Source organism: Histomonas meleagridis, assembly GCF_020186115.1.
Source record: "Histomonas meleagridis strain 2922-C6/04-10x chromosome Unknown contig_68, whole genome shotgun sequence".
Lineage (NCBI taxonomy): Eukaryota > Parabasalia > Tritrichomonadida > Dientamoebidae > Histomonas > Histomonas meleagridis.
In genome coordinates, this window is record NW_027150909.1 from 1,095,308 (window position 1) to 1,120,239 (window position 24,932).

Consider the following 24,932-nt stretch of genomic DNA (forward strand, 5'->3'; position numbering starts at 1 on the left):
TTCATCATTTGACCAGTTTTTGTTTTGATTTGGACTTCCATCTAATAATGAATTATAACGTAACATAAAGTGATGAATTGCAGATAAATTGTAATATAATTGAAGCATATCAAATTTATTGACTATAATGGTGTAGAGCTGGGATGAATTAATAATTTTTTCTAAGAAATGTTGGCAGGAGGAAAAATTTTTAATCTTATCATTGATAATTTTTGAATTTTTCGTAAATGTTACTATCGCTTATGATTAGGTAACTAATCACTATATTTTCTGATTTTTCTTGTAAGCCTTGCTCACCCGTTTCGAAACTAGACATTTTCTGCTTGATGGATTTGCTCTCAAATTTTTTTTGTAAAGTATTAAAATTTGAGTACCATAATCTTGATGGATTTGTAACCGCATAATGAATTCAAAAAGTTATTTTTACTTCTTTGTCCAGAGCCTCCAATAATCAATAAACTGCTTCAAGAATTATCCTATTTACATAACAAATAAATTATAAAAATTTGCGAAGACAGATTTCTGAGTTTTTGCTCTGGTCATTAGATATAGAAAATCTTGTATAATCTAAAAACAAGATGAAAATTAAAAAAAATTTATATAAATTTATATTGACTATTATCAGTTCTATTTATATTTTAAATTTGAACTTTTGTTTTTAATTCGGAAGCCCAAAAAAGCATTTTGAAATTTTCGAGATTGATCATAAAAAAATAAGATAACAAAATTTAGCCAAATTAATTTTATTAAATTTGATATATATAATAATTTTTTCTTAATTTCTTTAAATTTAATTCAGAGGAAAATGAAAAAAAAATTAATTTTTTGTTTTAAAACGACCGTTTATTTGGTTGACAGCGTCTTACGTTGTCATACGTTCTGCGTTATGCTATACACACAAAAAAACCCTAATGAAAGAGAATTAAGTCCAGATGAAATCTTTTCAATGGCACAGGACGCATTTAATAGATGCGATGCCGATGTTAGTGGATCATTAGATAAACAAGAATTCATCAATTTCTATGTTCAACTGGGATATGGTTCAGACACTGCAGCGGGTCACGTGTTCGAAGCTGCTGATATTGACAAAAATGGTAGAATCACATTTGATGAATTCTGGAATTTATTTGTTTCAATGTATACGCGTAACTTTGGAAATATTGGACCACTTGCAAAGATTTTCTTTGATGGCTGTGATGAAGGACACAAAGGCTATCTCACTAGGTCGGAGTTTATTAAGTTTATGACGATGTCAAATGTTTGTGTAAATTCAAAGCAAGAAATCGAAGACCAAATCCAATCCTACGACATAAATGGTGATGGAAAAATAACATTTGATGAAATAATAACAAACGAAAATCAAATGAAGTCTGCTCGTGAATTCCTTCAGCAACAAGGACTTCTAAATAAATAAATATTTAAAGAAAATTAATGGGTTCAATTTAAACAAAAAATTAGTCTTATAAAATAAAAAAGAAAATAAATTTAAAAAGGTTAATTCAATGTAAAACAATTGTTTTAAAATGAGTGTTAAAAAGTTTAAAATCATGGTTTTTAAATAATGTAAATCTAACATTTATTTCAAATAACTTTAAAAATAGAATAGATTTAACCTTTATTAAAAACATGGTAAAATGATTCAGAGTCAAGTTAATAAATAGCTCAAAAAAATTTTTTATGATTTTGTTAAAAATATCAAGTATGATTTAAAATTTTGTGACAGAAACAAAACGCAAATACAAGCTTTAAAGACAGTATTTCCAAATTGTATGATTATATTTTGTGCTGTACATATTGGTCGTAATATTCAGTCGAAGGTGGGAAATGAAATGTTTGATTTATATCAGAAGATGCGTTGTCTTGAAATCACTGAATAAGAATTCTTGGAAGCATGTGAGAAAAATATTCAGGAACATCCAAACCAAAAATCATCCAGGCTTCTCAAAAAACTGATACAAGAAAAGGAGCACTGGCTTCCCAGTATAATTTCTACTTATGGACATTGTGATAACGTGACTACAAATAGAATTGAGGGTTTCTTTGGTGCTTTGAAAAACTTAATAGAACACAAATTACAAACATTATCAAATCTTGTTAGAGCTTTATATATTAGGGGTGAAAGGTTATTACTAACATCCATTAACGAAAAGAAGATTAGCTTACCTGAGCAGTTAATGAATTTTAATGACATGGAAAAAATTGGTTCTTATGCACAGGCAATAATTCTATCAGAGTATATTGATTTACAAAAAAAAGGGGTACTTTCTATTAATTTTTCAAACAATTGTTGCAAAAACCACCAAATGTTTGGATTACCATGTCGTCATTTGATGCTTGAACAAATGTTAAAGGATGATTTTCCTTTGATAACTTTAAACGATATTCCAAATAGATGGCGGAGAAGCTTTGATAAACAACCAGATCAACCAAATAGTATTCAAACATTCAAAAAAGAAAAAGCTTTGAATAATGACTGGTTATTTAATGGATGTATTAATAAGTTTGAGAAGTATTTTAGTAACGCAAACAGATCGAATCGAATAAGAGAAATTATGGATCAAACCATAAATGATCTTCATGCTATAGAACATGGTAATGAATCTGAAAAATGACAAAGATATATTACCTCCAGACAATCTGCTCTTACCAGGTGCACATTTTACTCATCCAAGGCAAAATGTTGAAAGACCTGGTGCTACACGAAAAATGAAAGAAAATATGCGTGTAGCATATGCAATTCAACAGATCATACTGCACCAAGATGTCCCTATAATGTATTAAAGAGTTAAATTATATTAATAAAAAATTTAATTCTTATTGTTATATTGTTCTGACTTATAAATATTTATTTTTATAAGTATTATAATACCAATGTTTTTATTTCTTGCTTTTGTAATTTTATTCAAAAAGCTTTTATAAAGTATTGAATATTTGTCATTTAAAAAGTTGGTAGATTTAAGCGATTATCCGATTTTCTTCCAAATTTATGCTTCATAAATTTCTTTTTTGAAAAGTTTACTTGATCGTTCACGATTCAACCAATATAAATTAATTAAAAAGTTAAAATGATTTAACGTTCTCTGCAAGTTTCACAAAAATTTTGTTAAGAGTGAGACTTTGTTGATAATTAGAGTTTAATGTCATCTATATCTACTATTATTTACCAAGGCATTGAAATCATTTTATAATTTTTCAGATTTTTTTCTAGATAAATTTACCAAATGATTAATTTAGTTTTTCTATCATGGAAATCCCGAATTTTTTCTCCATACAGGTATATAAATGGGTTAGAGTTTTAATATTTTATTTTGATTCATGGATACGTAATATATTTAAATTATATCGAGAACAAACACCCCACAAATAAGCACTCAAATCAACTGCCAATTTTCGGGGCCGTCCCAAGTTGACGATAGTTATACGATATGATTTGCACTTCGAGTAAAACACACAAATACGATGTAAAGTATAGAAATCATGCCTAAAATTAAAAATTGATTTGAAACAGCTGTAATCATTAAAATAAAAATATGATTGGTAGGTAATAAATTCCATTAGGTATTCTAAAATTTCTGAAGACAGGTTTTTTAAATTAAAGTTAAATTTAGACCATTTTCATAAATTTGTCTTGTGGATTTTTCTTTAAATGAAAGGTGTTATTGTGGGTACATTAGGTATTATCGTGATGTTGTTTTTTGGTTTGAAATCAATTTTACCTTGAGAAAAAATTATTTGAACTTTTCACTTCATCTTTGTATACAAGTAAATTATTACCTTGAAGGTATAATTATTAACAGCAGGTATGTTTTTTAATGATTGGTAATTTTTGAATTTACGATTGCTTTGATATCCATTTTTTTTTCAATTAACGTACAATTTTTGACCGTTTATTTATCCGAGCATTTCCTTCAACAATATGATCCAAAAATCACCAGCTTTTGAGATTATTTTGATCGTATTTTTTCAGAGATTTTTTTTTGCCAAATCCTATCTTAATTGAAAAATGATGTTTATCACTTATTTTGATTCAAAGGTACTTTCCACACCAATTTATGCAAATTGGAGAATAAAGTTTGAATATAAACGTTAAAAAACTTTTCCGAAAAATGTTTTCAAAAAGTTGTTATTTGAAAGGGTGTTGTTGTGTGGCAAACAGTTTCAGTGGTTTACACAAATTTACTTCACTTCTTTCCTTGGAACATGTTGTTAAGAGAGGTAGAAGATGACGAATATACTCCTGATCAGCTCTTCTCACTGGCACAAACATCATTTAATAATTGTGATGTTGATAAAAAAGGGCTCATTAGACTTAAAAGAATTTACACATTTTTATACATATATGGGATATGGTTCGGAAATTTCTGCAAAATATGTTTTCGAAGCTGCCGATATTGACAAAAGTGGCACAATCACATTCGATGAATTCTGGAATTTATTTATATCATTGTATACACGTAACTTTGGAAATATCGGTCCACTTGCAAAGATTTTCTTTGATGGGTGCGATGAAGGACACAAAGGATATCTCACTCGGACAGAGTTTAAGAAGTTTATGATTATGTCGAATGTACGCGTGAACTCAAAAGAAGAAATCGAAGAAAATATCGATTACTACGACGAAAACGGTGACGGAAAAATTACTTTTGACGAAATAATATCAGGCGAAAACGAGGTGAAGATGGCGCGCGAATTTGCAAAGGAACAAGGCTTAATATAAAGGCAATTTTTCCTGATTTCAAATACCATAAAAACACTTGATATTTATTCTTACAGATGTGGTACCTAAAATTGTGAGATTCAATGATTCATTTAATTTTTCATTCTGTGGGGAAAAATGTGAAAACATTATCAGAGAACAAAACCTGAATATTCAGTTATATATTTAGTGAGATGAATACGGAAAATATCATTTGATCAATTATTGCACTAATGAATTGATGATCTGTTTGTGTACACAATTTCAAAAGGGAAAAGTAATTCGAATATAATAGCGATACATAAAATATTTAATGAACATGAACGAGAGTAAATATTTGATTGAAAAGTTTCATTACATATACCTCTTGGTTATAATGTTGGGGACAAGTTCATTTAAAAATTTTGGTAATGACTGCTGGTAACCCGCAATATTAGAATATTGAAAAGATTTTTCCCCAGAAGTTAAATTATAGTGGAAAGCAAAACCTTGGCATATTCTGGAAGGCATCATCAGAAGTAAAATTTATGGACTTTATTATTGTTATCAAATTATCAGAGAAGGGAGATTTTGTCAAAAGAAATGAAATAGTGCATACGAATTTGATTAACGCTAGAAGGAGTGTCAGAGATGAGTGCCAAAACAACTCACAAGGAACAATTTTTTTCAAAAAACAAAAAGGATTCGAAGTTTAACAGCGGCTAAAAACAAGATTTTATGTTAAACTTTTTGATACCGTGTTAAAAAAATTGGTTGTATCGATAACGCTTTTTGAATGTGATTCTGATAAAACCAATCAAATTTTATGAAAAATGATCATTTGTACCTTTAAGAAATTCTAGCGTTTAAAAATTTTTGAACATAACAGTCAAATTTTGAAAAAATCTAGAATCCCACAGGAACTTCTCAATAAAAAATAGTACTTATTAGATGCTGCTGTCTACAATTATCGCAATGTTTTCAAATAGGAGATTTATCATAAGCAACGATATCATATCTGTTGATAATTTAAAAGATTCTTTTTTCTTATTAAATAAATTAAATTCAAAAACTTTCCAAATTCTGAATGTCCAAACTTACTTTTATCTGGTAAATCAAATTTGTATTAATCTTTCAAGAAAATTTTTAAGATTTTTCAATTACATCGAATATTATCATCATCACAATTTAAATTTACTTAGAAGCCTTAATATCTCATTACTTCCTATATCTATTTTAAAATGCTTTTTAGGGTTTTCTTTATTTTTGACAAAAACAAGTTTAATTTAAATAAATATTTTCGCCATAAAAAACTTGAAATCAAATATAAAAATAAAAACAAATTATTTTCATTCATATTTTTAATATTTTTTGTTCATAATACATTCCAACTCAGTTTTGATGAAACAACTCAAACATTAACAATTTCTACTGATCTCGATTTTAACAATAAAGAATTCAAAGAAAGAGCTATTAATGTTATTATACAAGATGGAGTTAGTTATATTCCATATGAAGCATTTGAATCATATTCTTTATTACAAAATATTACAATATCAAATACAGTCACATCAATTGGTGAATCAGCATTTCATTCATGTACATCACTGCAAGATATTACAATTAATAACGTCACATCAATTGGTGAATCAGCATTTCGTTCATGTATTTCATTGCAAAATATTACAATTAATAACGTCACATCAATTGGTGAATCAGCATTTCGTTCATGTATTTCATTGCAAAATATTACAATTAATAACGTCACATCAATTGGTGAATCAGCATTTCGTTCATGTATTTCATTGCAAAATATTACAATTAATAACGTCACATCAATTGGTGAATCAGCATTTCATTCATGTACATCACTGCAAGATATTACAATTAATAACGTCACATCAATTGGTGAATCAGCATTTCGTTCATGTATTTCATTGCAAAATATTACAATTCCAAATACAGTTAAAACAATTCGTAGTTATACATTTCGAGAATGTTATAATTTGACGTCAATTACTATTGAAGAAGGAGTTGAAGAAATTTGTGATTCTGCATTTCGATCATGTATTTCATTACCAAATATTACAATTCCAAATTCAATTATAATAATTTCTAACACATCATTTTCAGGATGTATAAAACTTCGAATGATAATCGTATCATTAAATAATTCGAAATATTCTAATTATGATAATGATGGAATTCTTTATAACAAAAACATCACAGAACTTCATTGTTATCCAAATGGTAAAGAAACAATATCAATTCCAAACACTGTGACAACAATTCAATCATCAGCATTTGAAGGATCTTCAATACGAAATATTACAATTCCAAATACTATTAAAACGATTGGAACAAGAGCATTTTATTTATGTTCTAATTTGATTACAGTTAATATTGAAGAAGGCGTTGAAACAATTGGAGAATTAGCATTTTCAACATGTACTTCATTACAAAATATTACAATTCCAAATACAATTAAAACAATTGGAACAATGGCATTTTACACATCTTCTAATTTAATTACAGTTAATATTGAAGAAGGCGTTGAAACAATTGGAACAATGGCATTTGAATCATGTACTTCATTACAAAATATCACAATTCCAAGAACAATTAAAACAATTGAATCAAGAGCATTTTATTTATGTTCTAATATGATTACAGTTAATATTGAAGAAGGCGTTGAAACAATTGGCGAATTAGCATTTTCAAAGTGTAATAAACTCAAATGCATTTATTATTATGGTGAAACAGAACCAAATATCAGTTTAAATTCATTTGAGTCAGTTGAAGCTATTGTAATTACGTCAAATGGATATGAATCAAACACATTTGGGACATTAAATGTTTCACGAGGTACAACTATTGAAGGGTGTCGTCCATGGCCCACGAATTCATTCACATCATCGCACTCATTCTCTAATACATTCACAAAATCAATGACTTACACAAATACAAACACATTTACCAAATCAACCACATTCACATCATACGATGCCAACATCACTTTATCTGTTTCTAGTCATATAAATGTTACAGAAACATTTTCATTAACATTTACATTAATACTAACAAAAACAAATTCAATTTACACTTTAATTTCGAATTCATTTTTAGTTTCATTTGGATCCACAGATAATATTTACATTCCGACATTAATAATATATTATGATTATACAATTGTTATGTATTCATATTATCTTAGTTTTTATTCCAATTTCTTTTCAATTTTAATTCAATCAGAAACAATTCCAAATAATAATAATAATAACAAAACACTTATCATATCGATTTGCACAGTAATTGCTGCAATTATTATCATCATTTTACTTATAATTTTAATAATTAAAATCAAGAATAAAAAATTTAACAATGAAGAAATAACAAAAAGTTTTGAAGAGCAAAATGAATTTACTAATACTGAAACATTGGAAGCAATAATGAAAATATCTAATGTTAAAGAGGATCCATTTGCAACAGATTTCGAAGAAGACAATAAATTCGCTTTATAAAAAATTATAAATAACATGGAATTTTATAAATAAAACCATTATAAAATATGGATTCATAAAAGTTTAATGTTTTTGACTTTGGAAATTGACAAAGTATGTTTGTTTTTCGTTTTGGCAAATTTTGGATTTTTCACATTTTTTGAAATGCTGCTCCAAGATCATTAATGGATGAACATCTGAAGAAGTACCCCAAAGGAATTAAAATGATAATAATTTAAGGCCCATATCAAACTGGAAAATCCTCATTTTTGAATTCGATAACTAAAAATGACTCGAAAGAAAACACTATAAAGATAAGAGGTCCATATACTGAACCTTTAGAGAATATTTTCTCAGATTCAGAAGATTCTTCAAAAACTCAAAACTATTTCCCAATAACTGATTATGGTGATGGAATTATTTTGGATATAGAATATTCATCTGATTATTTATTTAGATAATACGAAGTAAAATTTATATATTTTAAAATTTTCAAGTAATTCAAATTGTTTCTGTGTTGTGCATATCATGCATTATGTTAAAATTTAAAACATTTGTTGAATACGTAACTTAATTGGAATTATTGAAAAGTGTTTATAACTGAGAAAAAAATATACAAAATAAAACATTTATTAATATTATTATTTAGTGCTTATTCATAATGCTCATACCACTAAATAAATTGGAGTTACTTAACGTTTGTGAATTTTGTTGATTTGTATTTTCATTTTGTGAATTATTTACATTTACATTATTATTACTGTTTCGATCGGAAAAGCGGTTATACGCGACACTTTTTATTACAGCAACGAAAAAGTGGCTAGATGGGGAGGAAAGCAAAAAAAGTTCCTCAAACAAGACCGAATGCATTTGGCGGACTTGCTTTCCAAGCTACCCGTAACCCCCACTTTGTGTTTAAGCATCATCCAGCTGCGAAACCTCATCCAAAACCATCAAAAGTATTTTCAGTTTGGGTTAAGTATTACCAACCCCCATGGCTATGCTTTGTTGAAATTATTATCTTTGCATTATTTTTCTTATTAGCTATTACTGTTCAAAACACAACTTTAATTTTTTTCCAATATTTTGGAAAAGCTGTTAATATTTTCTTTCTCGAAGGATATGATGTTTACACAGATGATCAAGTTGATTCGCTTGGTGACAAGAGGATTTTTACCAAGCCAGATTTCAGATTTGTTTTTAATTCATCGCTATACAAGTTTTTTGCTTTTGATACTGATTTTGCTTGTTCCTACAAAATTGATAGAACAACTGATCTCACACTTTATATCTTAACACTTGATGGGGAAGAACTTTCATTCCATTTCGAAGATGATAACAAAACTCTTGCAAATGAAATTGTCGAACCTTACCTTTCAAACTTTTCATTAGTTCGTCTTTCGGTTTACTATGCAATTGAAACAACAAAATATGGGCAAATAATCGAGTCAGGAGTTATTTCAAATTTTTACAATTTTGAAGAAACAGGAATCATCCTATGGAACCTTGACCGTGATCGCGTTGTCCGTAACTCCGATAATGCGAGTTCTTTGTTTCCATCAATTTCTTTATTTCTTCCTTTTAGCCTTTCTTGTGGTTGCTATCTTACTCCAATCACTTTCTATCTTGTCCTTGTATAAAATTTCCAGGGTCAAAGCAGTAAACGAGCGAATTTCCCCATTCACAATATTTAAACAGAAACTTGATAAATGGGAGCCATTAACACTACTTTTTAATATCATCTCTCTTGCCTCGGTGATTATTTATATGTCATCAGGGCAAATTCTTCATGATACTGCACCATGGCCACTTTTCGTATTAGCATTAGCATCATTTCTTCAATCAATTTTACTGATTCGATATCTCCAACTTCGCCCAGCAACGCTTGTTGTCGTTCGAATGATTTCTAGTGCAATTGTCACATTGTTACAATTTATTGTTGGATGTATGCCATTTTTCCTTGGTTTTGTAATTTTTGGCGTTTCTTGGTTTGGTTGGTATTCACCGCTTATGTCATCGTCAAGGCAAGTTGCGAAATTACTCGTTGCTGCTTCTTATGGCGATTACTTACTTGACGGTTATGACGGTTTTACCGACGGTTCTGACAAACCGAAAAATTATTCCATCAGCTTATTTAACTGTGTGGATTTTTAATGGCTTAGGAATTTGGTTTTATATTGTGTTGGCTATTTTACATGCTGCTTTGTTTAAAGAAGTTCATATCGCAAGAGACGAAATGATTGAGGAAGGTGAGGTGAATGAGGAAGATATGGACGCAGAAGACCCTCTGCCTTGGCTACAATACGTCGCTGATCGTTAGTGGAATGCGTAATTTTATAATAAACTTTTTTGTATTTTTCAATTAAATAGGGTGTTTTTCTTAGAAAATAATTATAAGTTTATTTCCAGCTTTGCCGAACCATTCACAAATTTCTTTTGTATAATGGATGACTTGTTTTTGGCTATTGAAATACACATATGTCATCCAAATCAGGAAAAAATAAATTTTCGTTATTTTTTTAACTTTCACTCCAATCGCCCGGTTGATAACAAATCGAAACGTGTCCAATAATTAAAATTAGATCATTATGTTGAGACTCATATTTAACGCTGGTAACCAAACGAACTGGTTATAAAAAAATGACACTTTTTGAAAGGAATAAACCGTCTTTATCAAATGAAAATTTGTATTCAAAAAGTTCTAATGATATTGAAAATTGAAAAAAGATTTTCTAAATTTTTCACCATGTCAAATTGACATTTTTTTATATGCTCTTTTTCCTTTTTTTGGCTAAATATGATATTTATACCCAGCAATCAAGCAAATTTATTAGTGTAGTTGGAGAAGATGATCTAAAAAGAAAATTTCAAAAATTACAAAAACAAACTAGGGGATTAAAAATGCATTATAAGATATTAATTTCAACTCATTACAGACCAATTCGAGGCAGAATCAGTCAAAATAGTTATACAAGTCTTATTCATCCAGGAAGAGATTTGATTTCTAATGGTAAATCTTTTGAGAATTTGAGGAATATATTCATGAAGAATTATGATCATGATTTAAAAAATGTAGAAAACTTCAGAAAGAAATGTTCCAGAGTTTTTTCTGTACCATGTATAATTATCGATTTTGAGAAAGGTGAAGATTTTTCCAAATTTAGGGAACGACATCCATAAAATTCATAATGTAAAGAATTTTATAATTTATAAAGTTATTTTCACTTTTTGTTTTTAAGTTGAAAATATTGGTTTGGATAATAATTCAACATGAGTTGGAACAAAATAAAGTATTTCATGTTTTAAATTTTGTAGGGCCGTGACTATCTTAATAATTTTAGATAATATACGATAATTGTTAAAGTTGCAAATTTGCATTAATCTAAAATGAAATATATTATTAATACTTACTAAGCTTGCTGCTCCAAGATCATATAATGGATGAACATCTGAAGAAGTACCCCAAAGGAATTAAAATGATAATAATTTAAGGCCCATATCAAACTGGAAAATCCTCATTTTTGAATTCGATAACTAAAAATGACTCGAAAGAAAACACTATAAAGATAAGAGGTCCATATACTGAACCTTTAGAGAATATTTTCTCAGATTCAGAAGATTCTTCAAAAACTCAAAACTATTTCCCAATAACTGATTATGGTGATGGAATTATTTTGGATATAGAATATTCATCTGATTATTTATTTAGATAATACGAAGTAAAATTTATATATTTTAAAATTTTCAAGTAATTCAAATTGTTTCTGTGTTGTGCATATCATGCATTATGTTAAAATTTAAAACATTTGTTGAATACGTAACTTAATTGGAATTATTGAAAAGTGTTTATAACTAAGAAAAAAATATACAAAATAAAACATTTATTAATATTATTATTTAGCGCTTATTCATAATGCTCATACCACTAAATAAATTGGAGTTACTTAACGTTTGTGAATTTTGTTGATTTGTATTTTCATTTTGTGAATTATTTACATTTACATTGTTATTACTGTTTCGATTCGTTGCCAAATTACGTTTTGGATTTCGTTGAATTGTTTTCGAAAGCCATTGCGCGCTTTGTGTTTCTGATGTTCGACTTCGATTTCGATACATTTCAATCGATGTTTTAATAATATTACAAAGTTCGATTTGTGTTTTTGGTGAACAAATTTTATTCGAAACAATTTCTGATGCAATTGGAACAATATATTTCATACGTAATGTGATCGTAGGCTGAAGATTTTGAAGAATTTCGGTGATAATTTCGGATAATTCGATACTATTTTGGCGATTCCATGACGCTGAAATGCGCGGAATGATTTCTTCAGTAAATTTATTGTGATTCACTTTAGGTAAACATTCTTTTAATAATGAAATACTACAATTAATAATATTATTGTTAGTCGATGTAGAAAGATATTCGACAAGCGACGGAACAATTTCTTCTTCGATCTTTTGTCCTGTTAATTTGTTGACTAATATTTGAAATTCTTGAGCACTTTCTTTTTGTAATTGTTCTTGTTCACTTTTAATCGATGTTTCAATAATTGGATAACAAATTTCATAAATTCGTTCTTCTGAAATATTTTCGACAATAACGGAAAAATATCGTAAAAAGATCAAATTGATTTCATATGGTTTAACAATCGTAAACATTGGATAAAGTGGTAATACAATTAACTCATAAAAATCTCGTTTATCAAACGTTTTCCCAATTTCAAATATAATCGGAATTAATATATTCGAATAAAGAATTTCATTCTTAATTTCTTGTATAAAAAATTCTAAAAATTTGTTTTGTAAAATTCGAATGGAGAATTCGTTAAGCGTTTTCGATATTCCACAATAAAAATTATATTTGTCTTCTTGCGTTTTAGTTAATATCACTTCGAAATATCGTAACGACTTAATATAAACATTATCAAATAACGGTGAATGAAGTATAAAATTAAATGACGGACGCTTTTCGGAGTTAACATTCAAGCATGCAATAACCATGTCGCGTAATATCTTGGGAATATTTTGATAAAGATTTGGTGTGCGAACCGATTCTTCAATGCACTTCGGAGTCGGCTCTTCCAATACATTCGATCCTTTGATGAGCGTGCCGATGATACAGCCATAACTAAAGACATCTGTCTTAAATGTGCATTGCGAATTATTATAATATTCTGGTGAAATATAATTAATCGGCGGTTGGAAGTATGTAACAGATTTCCAGTCGCCCATACGCGGAAGTGATTCCCCATTCTCATGAATAAAACGATTACTAAATGTAAATAAACAAATCTTAGTATCCATACTTTTCGTTAAACAAATATCACTAATAGATAAGCCAAACATTATAATGTGCGCTGAACTATGTAAAAAATCTAATGTTTTACATAATTGATATGAAATATAAATAATGTCATTAGTAGATAAATAACTATCATATTCTAAACACGTTTCAATAGGCTCTGCTGCAAAATTTAAAGCTTTAATTGAATCTGAAAGCTCAAGAATTTTTAAAACACCTGGATGAAAAATTCGACGAACAGAGTATATAGATGAAAGTGTTTCTGTTAAAAATCGTTCTTGATCTGCTTTAGTTCCGATACTTTGAATAATATCGTAATCAATTTCCCAAAGACTAACTTCTTCTAATGTAGTTTTATGCTTAGCACGACTGACTTTCCAACATGATGTTTTAAATAATGGTACTTGATCTATATAATTTACTGAAATTCCTGCTCCCATTCTTGTAACGGTTTGGTGGAGGACGTTTACCAAAACCGTTTATTTTTAAAACTCTGGTTAAAATCAAACTTAATCACCACGAAAAAATCACATACTCCTCGGAAGTGCAACGTTGATAAGATTGATATTTTATATTAATTTTATTGCATTATTTATCACATTGGTTAGTGTGGAATTTCTCTTGTTGATGGATCATCTGAACCAAAGAGATCAGCCACAGCAAAGCTACACCTAAACATATCTTTCTTTGGCGACACATCTCTTACTCTATGAACATTTAATTTTGGCAATTGCATTCCCAATGCTTTCGTTGCCTTTTCCTTCAACGATGCTTCATGGTTAACATCTTTATCATCGAATTGATGGAAATATACAATTGGAAGCCTTGCTGTTGTTCTATACTTTTTTGCGCCTTCTGCAACAGCATCTAAAAAAGTGACGGCGATTTTGGGCAAATTCATTACAATGTAATCAGAGCCTCCGTTCTTAAAGATATTAACGATAAACTCACGTGCATCAATGTTAGAGCAAATTACCTTGTCGGTAACATGGTTAATTTTACAGTTTTCCATAAGCCATTTATACGAATCTGGATTTAAATCATTTGCATAAACAGTACAGTTCTTTCGTTTGGCTGCACGAATAGCAAATGGTCCAATCCCACACATGGCATCCGCAACAATGGAACCTTCTTGGAAAAGATCAACAAGTGAATCATGTTCATGTTCAAGCCTTGAATTCCAATAAACTTTGGAAAAATCCATTCTAAATGTGAGCCCTGTTTGCTTGACTTCTGTTATAAATGAGTTTTCACCTGCAATAACTTCAAGATTCATATTTCGATAAACATTGTTTATAGCGCCAGTTTTAATGGCAACTGTTTTAAGAGAAGTATTTTTGAGTAGAATTGCTTGTCCAATGATGTGTTTATATGGCATTTGTTCTTCAAGAAGATTTAAATGTGCAACTTTCCCAATGGTTTCAAATGATGATGGAATAACGGTTCCCTCTGGTAAAAATTGCTGCAATAATTCTTGCAAAGAAAAATTATGATAATCAAGTGTAATATCATATGAAGTTAATTCGACATCACCAATAATTTCTATTATTTCTTTTGGAACCTCATTAACTCCTTCTCCAAGAAGAATTCTTTTTCCTTCATTTTCTGAAATGACAACATTGAACTTTTGATATTTTGGAAGAAGATCATATTTCTTGAGAATTTTTAGTACATCTGCTGTCTTTTCTTTAGGAATGACAAAAGATTGAAGTGTTTTATTTATTTTATATGTCGAAAGATCGAATTCTGTTGAAGCCATTAAACAAAACAAACATAGTCAATTAAGAAATGTGATATGAAAAATGTTGATAATTTATTTTGTGATTTATTTATTAGTTCTTTAGATTATTGCTTCAATGAACTGAATAATATCGTTGCCTCTCCATCCGCTTGGACCGCCTGCATATAATGGCAACTTTATGTTTTTCAATTCTGTCTTATTAAAATGAAAAGGTGCTAAAAATGCAGTAATTGCCTCTATTTTGTTATCATCGCCTTTGTTGAAAGCATGTACCATATCATCCAAACAAATAATGTTTTTGTCAGATAATGCATCTGCAATCATTTTATTTGATGTTATATGAACTTCTTTACCATTAACAACTGTTGAGGCTCTTGTATGTATAAGTTGTCTGACCAATTCTTGAGAGGGAGAACCGTATGTTATTAAATGATTTATAGATTTGAGTTTTTGTCTATTTTCTTCATTGAGAAAAACAAAACATCCATCAAATTTTTCATTAAGCTTTAAGTCAGATAATATTTTCTTTGATTCTGGACAAATATTTGCTTTTGCATCAATCAAACGAATAACTAATGCAAATTTCAAATTAGCATCAGGAAGTGGGAAATTATGGGATTCTTTGCGTTTTGTATTGTTATCAAATTTCCTTTTATCTGCCTTTATTTGCTTTGTCTTTGAAAGGATTGTTTCTGCTCTATAAAAACGTTTTTGTGGAATGACAGTTATTGTTGTTCCTTCTCGAATTGGATTTACTCCTTTTGATATTGTATAATCATGGCGTTTTTTGCGCAAAGCCACTTCTTTTTCAGTTCCTCCCATTTGGTTCTGTAGATTTTGTCACTTTTACTCGACCATAGCCCAAAATGAAAAAGTGCCAAACGATTTTTGGAACCATTTTTGATTATCTTCAAATTATATAAAATCTTTCATTCTTTCTTCTCATAATGTTTATTGAAAGAAAGCCTTATTATGCAATATGGATTTTCTTTGTAAGTATTAACATATTGAAGCTTATTAAGATTTTTTCATGTTTTCCTTTATTTTATATCGAAAATTCTCATTACAAAATACAAATATCAAATATTAATAAAAACTGTATTTTATTGATAATTATATTATATTTGTTCAATAAATTTTTCTTCTTTGAAATCTTCGGCAAATGGATCTTCTTCAATATTTATATTACTTATTCCTGTAGTAAATGTATTCATAGTTTCATTTTCATTTTCATTTTCTTCTGATTTATCATTTTCATATATTTCTTCTTTTTTATTTCGAATATGTTTCATTAATATAATTAATAAGATGATAATAACTATTACTACAACAATTACACAAACTGAAATGATAATAATCGTTGTTTGATTTCATTGTTTTGATTATTATTATCATTATCATTAGTGTAAAACATTGTAAAGAAATTGGAATAATAATTATAATAAGTCGAATAAATAACAATCGTATAATTGTAATAAATAAATTCTGTTTCAATATATGAAAATGTCCAATTATTTATATATAATGAAAATGATATCGTTTTTGTTTCATAAACAGTTAATGAATGTGTAATTGATAATGTAATTGTTAATGTATATGAAAATGATAATGATAATGAAATATCACTTTGAAGTGATTCAGTAAGTGTATCTGAATTAGAAAATTTATTCGATTGACTAAATGAATATAATTCTGAGAATGAAATTGAGTCTGACTGTGCATATGTATTCGATTGACTAAATGAATGTATTGGAAGTGGTTCGCATATTCCTTCTGTGGATTCGCTAACAACATCTAATTGTCCAAAATGATCCTCTACATATGTTGGATATGTGATAACACTTGTAAAAACATTATAAAATGCACCTTCACCAATATTTGGTTCTGAATCTCCATAATAATAAATGCATTGAAGATTATAACAATTCCCAAATGCTGAACTTAAAATTTCTCTTATTCCATTTCCAAGTGTTAATATCCTTAAATTAGAACATGATGCAAATGCTGAACTTCCAATTGTTGTAACTGAATTTGGAATTGTAATGTTTTTGATTGATGAACACAATGAAAATGATGAACCACCAATTGTTATAACATTTCCTCCAAATATAATCGTTTCTAAATTAGAACATGATAAAAACACATTAATTCCAATATTTGTGACTGAGTTACCAAAATTAACTGAAACAACTGAAGGCCATTCTGAAAATGCATTGTTTGGAATTGAATAAATATTTCCACTGATAATTATAAATTTTGTTATGTTTTGATATTTATCAATATCTTCAAATTCATTTAAGTTCATGATTGAAAGTGTTGAATTATCATAGTTAAATATTTGCAATGAATTTGCAAAAAACATAACAAATACAAAAATATTTTCAATTTTTTTCTTATCTTTTACTTTCAATATATATTTGGTCGTCAATATTTTCTGAACTGAAACCGTATTTTTCTGATAAAATTTGATATAAATAACCGGAAATATAATTGAAAAAATGACAGTTAAATGAAGTAAATCATTCAAAATGTTTGGTCCTTCTTCGTTATCGTTTAGCATCATAAAAAAATGTGAAAATTCACCTTTTAGAGAAGATATATCTTCATAATATTTGTGTAACGTTTCCTCAAATGTGATATCTTTGTCAAATATATCAATTTCGAAGTCTTTTTTCAAAATGTTTGAAAAATATGTTCTTCGAAATTTTTGTTTGTTATTAAAATCTTGACGTACAATTGTTGTATATTCATTGTTTTGTATCAAATTTAAAAATATTTTGTTTATCAAAAATTTATAATTATGATGAAATCTTTTGAATTTTTTGTTCATAATTTCATTAATTGATACTTCCCTATCACATTTGTAAGTCATTCCTTCTTGTTTTGGTGGGTTTGTATTTGGAACATTTCTTCTTGAATAATAGAAGGTGTAATAAGATTTGTATCGTCTCTATAACGTTCAACTGTGCCTAAAATGATGAACAAATGAAGGATTTTCATGTTTCAACTTGCAATATATTTTAAGACCTTCACTAAATACACATCGGCTGTCTCAAAAGGTTAAAATCTCACGGTTAAACTTTAAAAAACTTGTTGTTTAATTGTAGTTTTTCTATTTAATTTTGAAACGTTTCTTTGAATATTTGAAAATGTAAATTAAAGGAACGACTTTAAAACATTATAAAAACACTTTTAAATAATATAAGGAATATATGTCATAAAGTTGAGTTTATGCTTTAAAATGATATGTAGAATGCATATTAAATTTTTTTATCTATGAATTTTATCTGAAGAAAAATGTTATGTGTTTGTGAATATAATCATATGCACTGCAATATTAATATATGACGAATTAAATCGCTTATAAAAAAGCAATAAACCATATTTCAATTATTCATTATTTATTCAAAACAAACACAAGAAACTCAACAAATTATGAAGAAATACAATTTAATGTTTGACTTAATATGAAATCCAAACTCGAAATTCCTTAAAAACAAAAACAAATTTTCACACGAAATTTTTATTTTATTTCATTAAGCTGAGATGAAAACTCAGTGAATCCCTCTTTCTTTAATTTCTTTCTGATCTGCACAATAACAATTATAGTCACAACGACGACAGCAACAACAATTATTGGAACGCCAATTGTCAAGAAATAAAACACCGGCTTCGACATTCCATCGGCACTTTCACTCGCAGCATTTATCTCTAAAGTTCCAAATTTGTTACCTTTGTATGATGAAGTCACAATAACTTTCGAAGTATTGATTTGTGAAAATGAATTATTACTAATTTGTGGTTCATCAATTCCATAATAATAAATATATGTCAATGAGTAACAGTTAGAAAATGCATAATCATTGATGATTGAAACATGACTACCTATATGAAGGTTGATTAACTTGGTGCAATTGTAAAATGCATTTGAATCAATAACCGACGTCGTATTGGGAATTATGAGGTTTACAACGGAACAGCTTGTGAACGATGACTTCCCAATTTTTGAGAGACTTTGTCCGAAATTGACTTGATTCAAATTGTAACATTGTGAGAATAAATTGTCATCAATTATTTCAATTGATTTTGGAAGGGTAATTGCGGTTAATTTAACACAATTAGAAAAAGTTGAGCTTCCAATTTCTTTGATATTTTGACCAAGTTCAATGCTTTGAACGTTTACACAAGATTCAAATGAATTAGAACCGATTTTTTCAATTGAATCTGGCAGAATAACTTCCGTTAGTTGATAACAATTTTTGAATGCTTGACTTCCAATTTCTTTGGTATTTTGACTGAAATTAATTTTTGCCAAGTTTACACATTGACAAAATGATTTTTCTCCGATTTTAGTGATTGAGTTTGGTAATTTAATTTCTGTTATTTTAGTACAATTATAAAATGTGTTATTCCCAATAATTTCGACATTTTCACCGAATTTAACATTTCTTAAATTATCGAATGATTCAAATGTTATTCCTTCGATATTATTAAAGTTTAATGTGATTAAAGTTAAACTTTGCTTGAATCCATAAACAAAGTCGATATTTGATATATTTGTATTTAATATTATTAAATCAGTTATGTTATTGCATTGCTCAAATGAATTCATATAAATCGTTTGAACATTTTCGCCAATTGTAACTTTCGAAAGTTTTGCGCATGAAGCGAATGCGCGCTCTTTAATTGTTGTCGCATTAACACATACTGAAAACAAATTCGGTAATTCTTTAAATGTTTGCTCGCTAATTGATGCGATTTTGTCGCCAATTTGTAATGTGTTTAATGTTTGTGCAAAGTCAGCAATCAATTCCCTGATGCCAATGTGCGGAGTGAGAATTGTAACGTTCGAGATGTTTAACGTTTGGTAAAACGCATTTTGTTTAATGGTCTGAAGGCTCTCGGGGAATGTGAACGACTTCAGTTGTGTGCAGTACGAGAAAGCGGAATGTCCAATGTTTTCAACACTGGGAGGAAGTTCGATGTTTTCAAGTTTACGACATAAACGAAATGCATAATTGTGAATAGATTTGAGATGTCCTTCAAAATGAACTTTAGTTAAATTGCAACATTCTTCAAATGCATTGTTACCAAGTGTAATGTTGGAACTAATAATAATTATTTCGTTCAATTCGCAACAAAATTCAAATGAAAAATCTGAAATTTGAGCATTCGGTGCATTGATATTAATATGTTTAATCATTGAACCTTCAAATGAATGTTTACAAAATATTGATACTGTATTCGGAAGTTTAATATCAAATAAATTCATCGGACAACAATAAACTGTAGAAATGTTTTTGTCATACAAAATCCCATCATTTAAATAATTACTATATTTGTTATTATCGTTAGAAACTGTAATGTTATGAAGTTGTGAACATTTGGAAAATGCTCCCGTGCCAATGGATGTGACTGACGACGGAATGTAAATGTTCGTAATTGATGAACATGAATAAAATGAATATTCGCCAATCGTGGTCAAACTGTCTCTAAATTTAATATTATTTAATCGTTCGCAATATGAAAATGATGAAACGCCAATTGTCTGAATAGATTTCGGAAGAGTAAATTCACTTAACTTCGCACAACAATAAAACAAATAATCATTGATTGATGTGATTAATTCACTAAGTTTAACAGTTGTCAATTCTGGACAATACTGAAATGCGCAGTTGCCGATCGATGTGACTGTGCCAGGTAATTCGACATTTACTAAGTTACATCCATAGAATGCCGAATTGCCAATGCTTTCGAGTTTATCACTAAAGATAATATTTGTTAGTTTCGTACATGACTGAAACACAAAATTCCCAATACTTGTAACACAATTAGGAATTGTAATCGTTTCCAAATTATAACAATTCCTAAATAAATAATTAGGAATAGAGCTCACTAACCCTTCTTCAATAGTAATGTTCGTCAAACTAAAACAATATTCAAATAAATAACTTCCCAACATCATAACATTATTAGGAATTCGAATATTATTAAGTTGTGGTGATTCTGAAAATGCATATGAACCAATGATCATAACATTATCATTAATATCAATATATTTCAATCCGGAACAATTATAAAATGCATATTCTGGAATTGTAATTAAACCTGTCCCTAATGTAACTGTCTCCAACATTGCACATGATGAAAATGCATATGTACCAATTTCTGTCGTCGCATTTGGTATTATAATTTCCTTTAATTTATAACAATATCTAAATGCTGAACTTCCAATTGTATTTAATGATTCTCCGAAAGTTACATACTCCAAATTAGAACAAACTCTAAATGCATTACTTTTAATCGAAGACACTAAATTTGGTATTTCAATTCCAGTCAATGCATGACATTCATAAAATGCATAACTTCCAATCGATTTAATACCATCTCCGAGTATAACTGTCTTCAATCCTTCACAGTTTTGGAATGTATAACTTTGAATTGATGTAACTAAATTCGGAACTTTGATTTCAATTAATTTTGGAGATGATTCAAATGCTGAAGGACCAATGTTCGTAAGGCCATTACCCAAATTAATTATTTCCAAATTATTACAATAAGAAAATGAACTTTCACCAATCGATTTAAGTGAATCAGGTAAACTTACATTAATTAAATTTTCACATTGTTTAAATGTATAATCACCAATAGTTTCAACTTTATCACCAAATTTAATATTATTTAATTTAACGCAAGCTTGAAATGCACAATCACTAATTGTTATAACTAAATTAGGAATAATTACATTATTTAATTTTGCACATTCTTCAAATGAACTTTCACCAATAATTGTAACATTTTCTCCAATAATAACTTTCTCTAATTGACGACAAAATATAAATGAATAATCGCCAATTTCAGTTGTCGAATCTGGTATTATAATTGATAATAAATCTGAACAATAAGCAAATGCATTTGTACCAATTTTTTGTATGTTGGCTTCAATAATTACATTTTGTAATGATTCACATGATTGGAATAAATTATCTTCAATTGTCGTAACTAACTTTGGTATTGTAATATTTAATAATTTATAACATTCATTAAATACTGACTTTCCAATTGTTGTTAAGTTTTCACCTAATTTAACTTGCACTAAATTTTCACAACAATCAAATGCATTATCTTCAATTGTCGTGATAGAATTAGGAAGTTCAATTCCAATTAAATTCGTACATTGTTTAAACGAAGATTTTTCAATTGTTTGTAAACTTTCGCCTTTAAATATTACTTTAGTTAAACTTGTACATGATTCAAATGAACTTTCTCCTATAGTTTGTACGAACTTCGGAATTGTTATTTCTGTTAATTTTGTACATTTATAAAATGTATGTTTACCAATTGTGGTTAAGTTATCTCCAATTGTGATATTAACTAAATTAGAACATAATTCAAATGATTTATCACCAATTGTAGTTACCGAATTGGGAATTTGTATTTCAGTTAATTTGTTACATTTATAAAATGCCGATTTCCCAATTGTAAGTAAACTTTCGCCATTGATTATAACTTTAGTTAAATTTGTACATTCTTCAAATGAACTTTCACTGATTGTTGTAACTGTTGTTGGAATTGTTATTTCTGTTAATTTCGTGCATTTATAAAACATTGATTTACCAATTTTTGGAATGTTTTCGCCAATTGTAATACTTTCTAAATTAGAACAGAAATAAAAGATATAATCTCCGGTGCTATTAATTGAATTTGGTATTGTGAACGACTTCAGTTGTGTGCAGTACGAGAAAGCGGAATGTCCAATGTTTTCAACACTGGGAGGAAGTTCGATGTTTTCAAGTTTACGACATAAACGAAATGCATAATTGTGAATAGATTTGAGATGTCCTTCAAAATGAACTTTAGTTAAATTGCAACATTCTTCAAATGCATTGTTACCAAGTGTAATGTTGGAACTAATAATAATTATTTCGTTCAATTCGCAACAAAATTCAAATGAAAAATCTGAAATTTGAACATTCGGTGCATTGATATTAATATGTTTAATCATTGAACCTTCAAATGAATGTTTACAAAATATTGATACTGTATTCGGAAGTTTAATATCAAATAAATTCATCGGACAACAATAAACTGTAGAAATGTTTTTGTCATACAAAATCCCATCATTTAAATAATTACTATATTTGTTATTATCGTTAGAAACTGTAATGTTATGAAGTTGTGAACATTTGGAAAATGCTCCCGTGCCAATGGATGTGACTGACGACGGAATGTAAATGTTCGTAATTGATGAACATGAATAAAATGAATATTCGCCAATCGTGGTCAAACTGTCTCTAAATTTAATATTATTTAATCGTTCGCAATATGAAAATGATGAAACGCCAATTGTCTGAATAGATTTCGGAAGAGTAAATTCACTTAACTTCGCACAACAATAAAACAAATAATCATTGATTGATGTGATTAATTCACTAAGTTTAACAGTTGTCAATTCTGGACAATACTGAAATGCGCAGTTGCCGATCGATGTGACTGTGCCAGGTAATTCGACATTTACTAAGTTACATCCATAGAATGCCGAATTGCCAATGCTTTCGAGTTTATCACTAAAGATAATATTTGTTAGTTTCGTACATGACTGAAACACAAAATTCCCAATACTTGTAACACAATTAGGAATTGTAATCGTTTCCAAATTATAACAATTCCTAAATAAATAATTAGGAATAGAGCTCACTAACCCTTCTTCAATAGTAATATTCGTCAAACTAAAACAATATTCAAATAAATAACTTCCCAACATCATAACATTATTAGGAATTCGAATATTATTAAGTTGTGGTGATTCTGAAAATGCATATGAACCAATGATCATAACATTATCATTAATATCAATATATTTCAATCCGGAACAATTATAAAATGCATATTCTGGAATTGTAATTAAACCTGTCCCTAATGTAACTGTCTCCAACATTGCACATGATGAAAATGCATATGTACCAATTTCTGTCGTCGCATTTGGTATTATAATTTCCTTTAATTTATAACAATATCTAAATGCTGAACTTCCAATTGTATTAATTTGATCATTTAAATTTACGTATTCCAAATTAGAACAAGAACGAAATGCGCTTCCTTTAATCGAATTCACTAAATTTGGTATTTTAATTTCACTCAACAATTTACAATCATAAAATGCATAACTTCCAATCGAAGTAATATTATCTCCAAGTAGAACTGTCTCTAAAGCTTCGCATTCTTGGAAAACATAATTTTGTATCGTTGTAACTAAATTTGGAACTATTACACTTGTTAATTTCGTACATGAAGCAAATGCTGATGGACCAATATCGACAATACCTTCATTTAAAGTTAATGTTTCTAAATTAGTACAATAAGTAAATCCGCTATCACCAATAGTTCGAAGTGAATCGGGTAAAATTACACTCTTTAGTTTAAGACAAAACTCAAACCCAAATTCTTCAATTGTTTCTAAACTATTACCAAATGTAACTTCTTGTAATTGTCGACAATTAGAAAATGCATTGTCTTTAATTATAGTGACTAAGTTTGGAATAGAAATTTTCGTTAATGAACTCGAATAAAAGGTTTCGCTTTCAATGGATTGAATGTTTTCGCTAAGTGTAATACTTTGTAATCCACTGCACTTCCAAAAACACATTTCACCAATTGTTGTGACTGTGTTCGGAATAATGACATTATTAAGTGATGTACATTGTCGAAATGATC

The 24,932-nt window shown here is 28.5% G+C and overlaps 5 protein-coding genes across 5 annotated transcripts; 3 read left to right on the forward strand and 2 right to left on the reverse strand.

The window, feature by feature from the left end:
* Window positions 1-886: 886 nt before the first annotated feature.
* GO595_008691 (CAMK protein kinase) lies at window positions 887-1,414 on the forward strand (the record flags this gene model as incomplete). Its single annotated transcript, XM_067922294.1, has 1 exon — window positions 887-1,414. The coding sequence occupies one exon, from the start codon at window positions 887-889 to the stop codon at window positions 1,412-1,414; it is 528 nt and encodes a 175-aa protein (XP_067771457.1).
* Window positions 1,415-4,282: 2,868 nt separating this feature from the next.
* On the forward strand, window positions 4,283-4,717 carry GO595_008692 (calmodulin-like protein 11; the record flags this gene model as incomplete). Its single annotated transcript, XM_067922295.1, has 1 exon — window positions 4,283-4,717. One exon carries the CDS (start codon window positions 4,283-4,285, stop codon window positions 4,715-4,717), a length of 435 nt encoding a protein of 144 aa, XP_067771458.1.
* Window positions 4,718-8,999: 4,282 nt separating this feature from the next.
* On the forward strand, window positions 9,000-9,815 carry GO595_008693 (uncharacterized protein; the record flags this gene model as incomplete). The annotated part of the gene is made up of 1 exon (XM_067922296.1): window positions 9,000-9,815. The coding sequence occupies one exon, from the start codon at window positions 9,000-9,002 to the stop codon at window positions 9,813-9,815; it is 816 nt and encodes a 271-aa protein (XP_067771459.1).
* A 4,266-nt stretch (window positions 9,816-14,081) lies between these two features.
* On the reverse strand, window positions 14,082-15,236 carry GO595_008694 (tRNA (guanine(37)-N1)-methyltransferase; the record flags this gene model as incomplete). The annotated part of the gene is made up of 1 exon (XM_067922297.1): window positions 14,082-15,236. The coding sequence occupies one exon, from the start codon at window positions 15,234-15,236 to the stop codon at window positions 14,082-14,084; it is 1,155 nt and encodes a 384-aa protein (XP_067771460.1).
* A 3,505-nt stretch (window positions 15,237-18,741) lies between these two features.
* GO595_008695 (leucine-rich repeat domain-containing protein) lies at window positions 18,742-20,421 on the reverse strand (the record flags this gene model as incomplete). Its single annotated transcript, XM_067922298.1, has 1 exon — window positions 18,742-20,421. One exon carries the CDS (start codon window positions 20,419-20,421, stop codon window positions 18,742-18,744), a length of 1,680 nt encoding a protein of 559 aa, XP_067771461.1.
* Window positions 20,422-24,932: the final 4,511 nt, after the last annotated feature.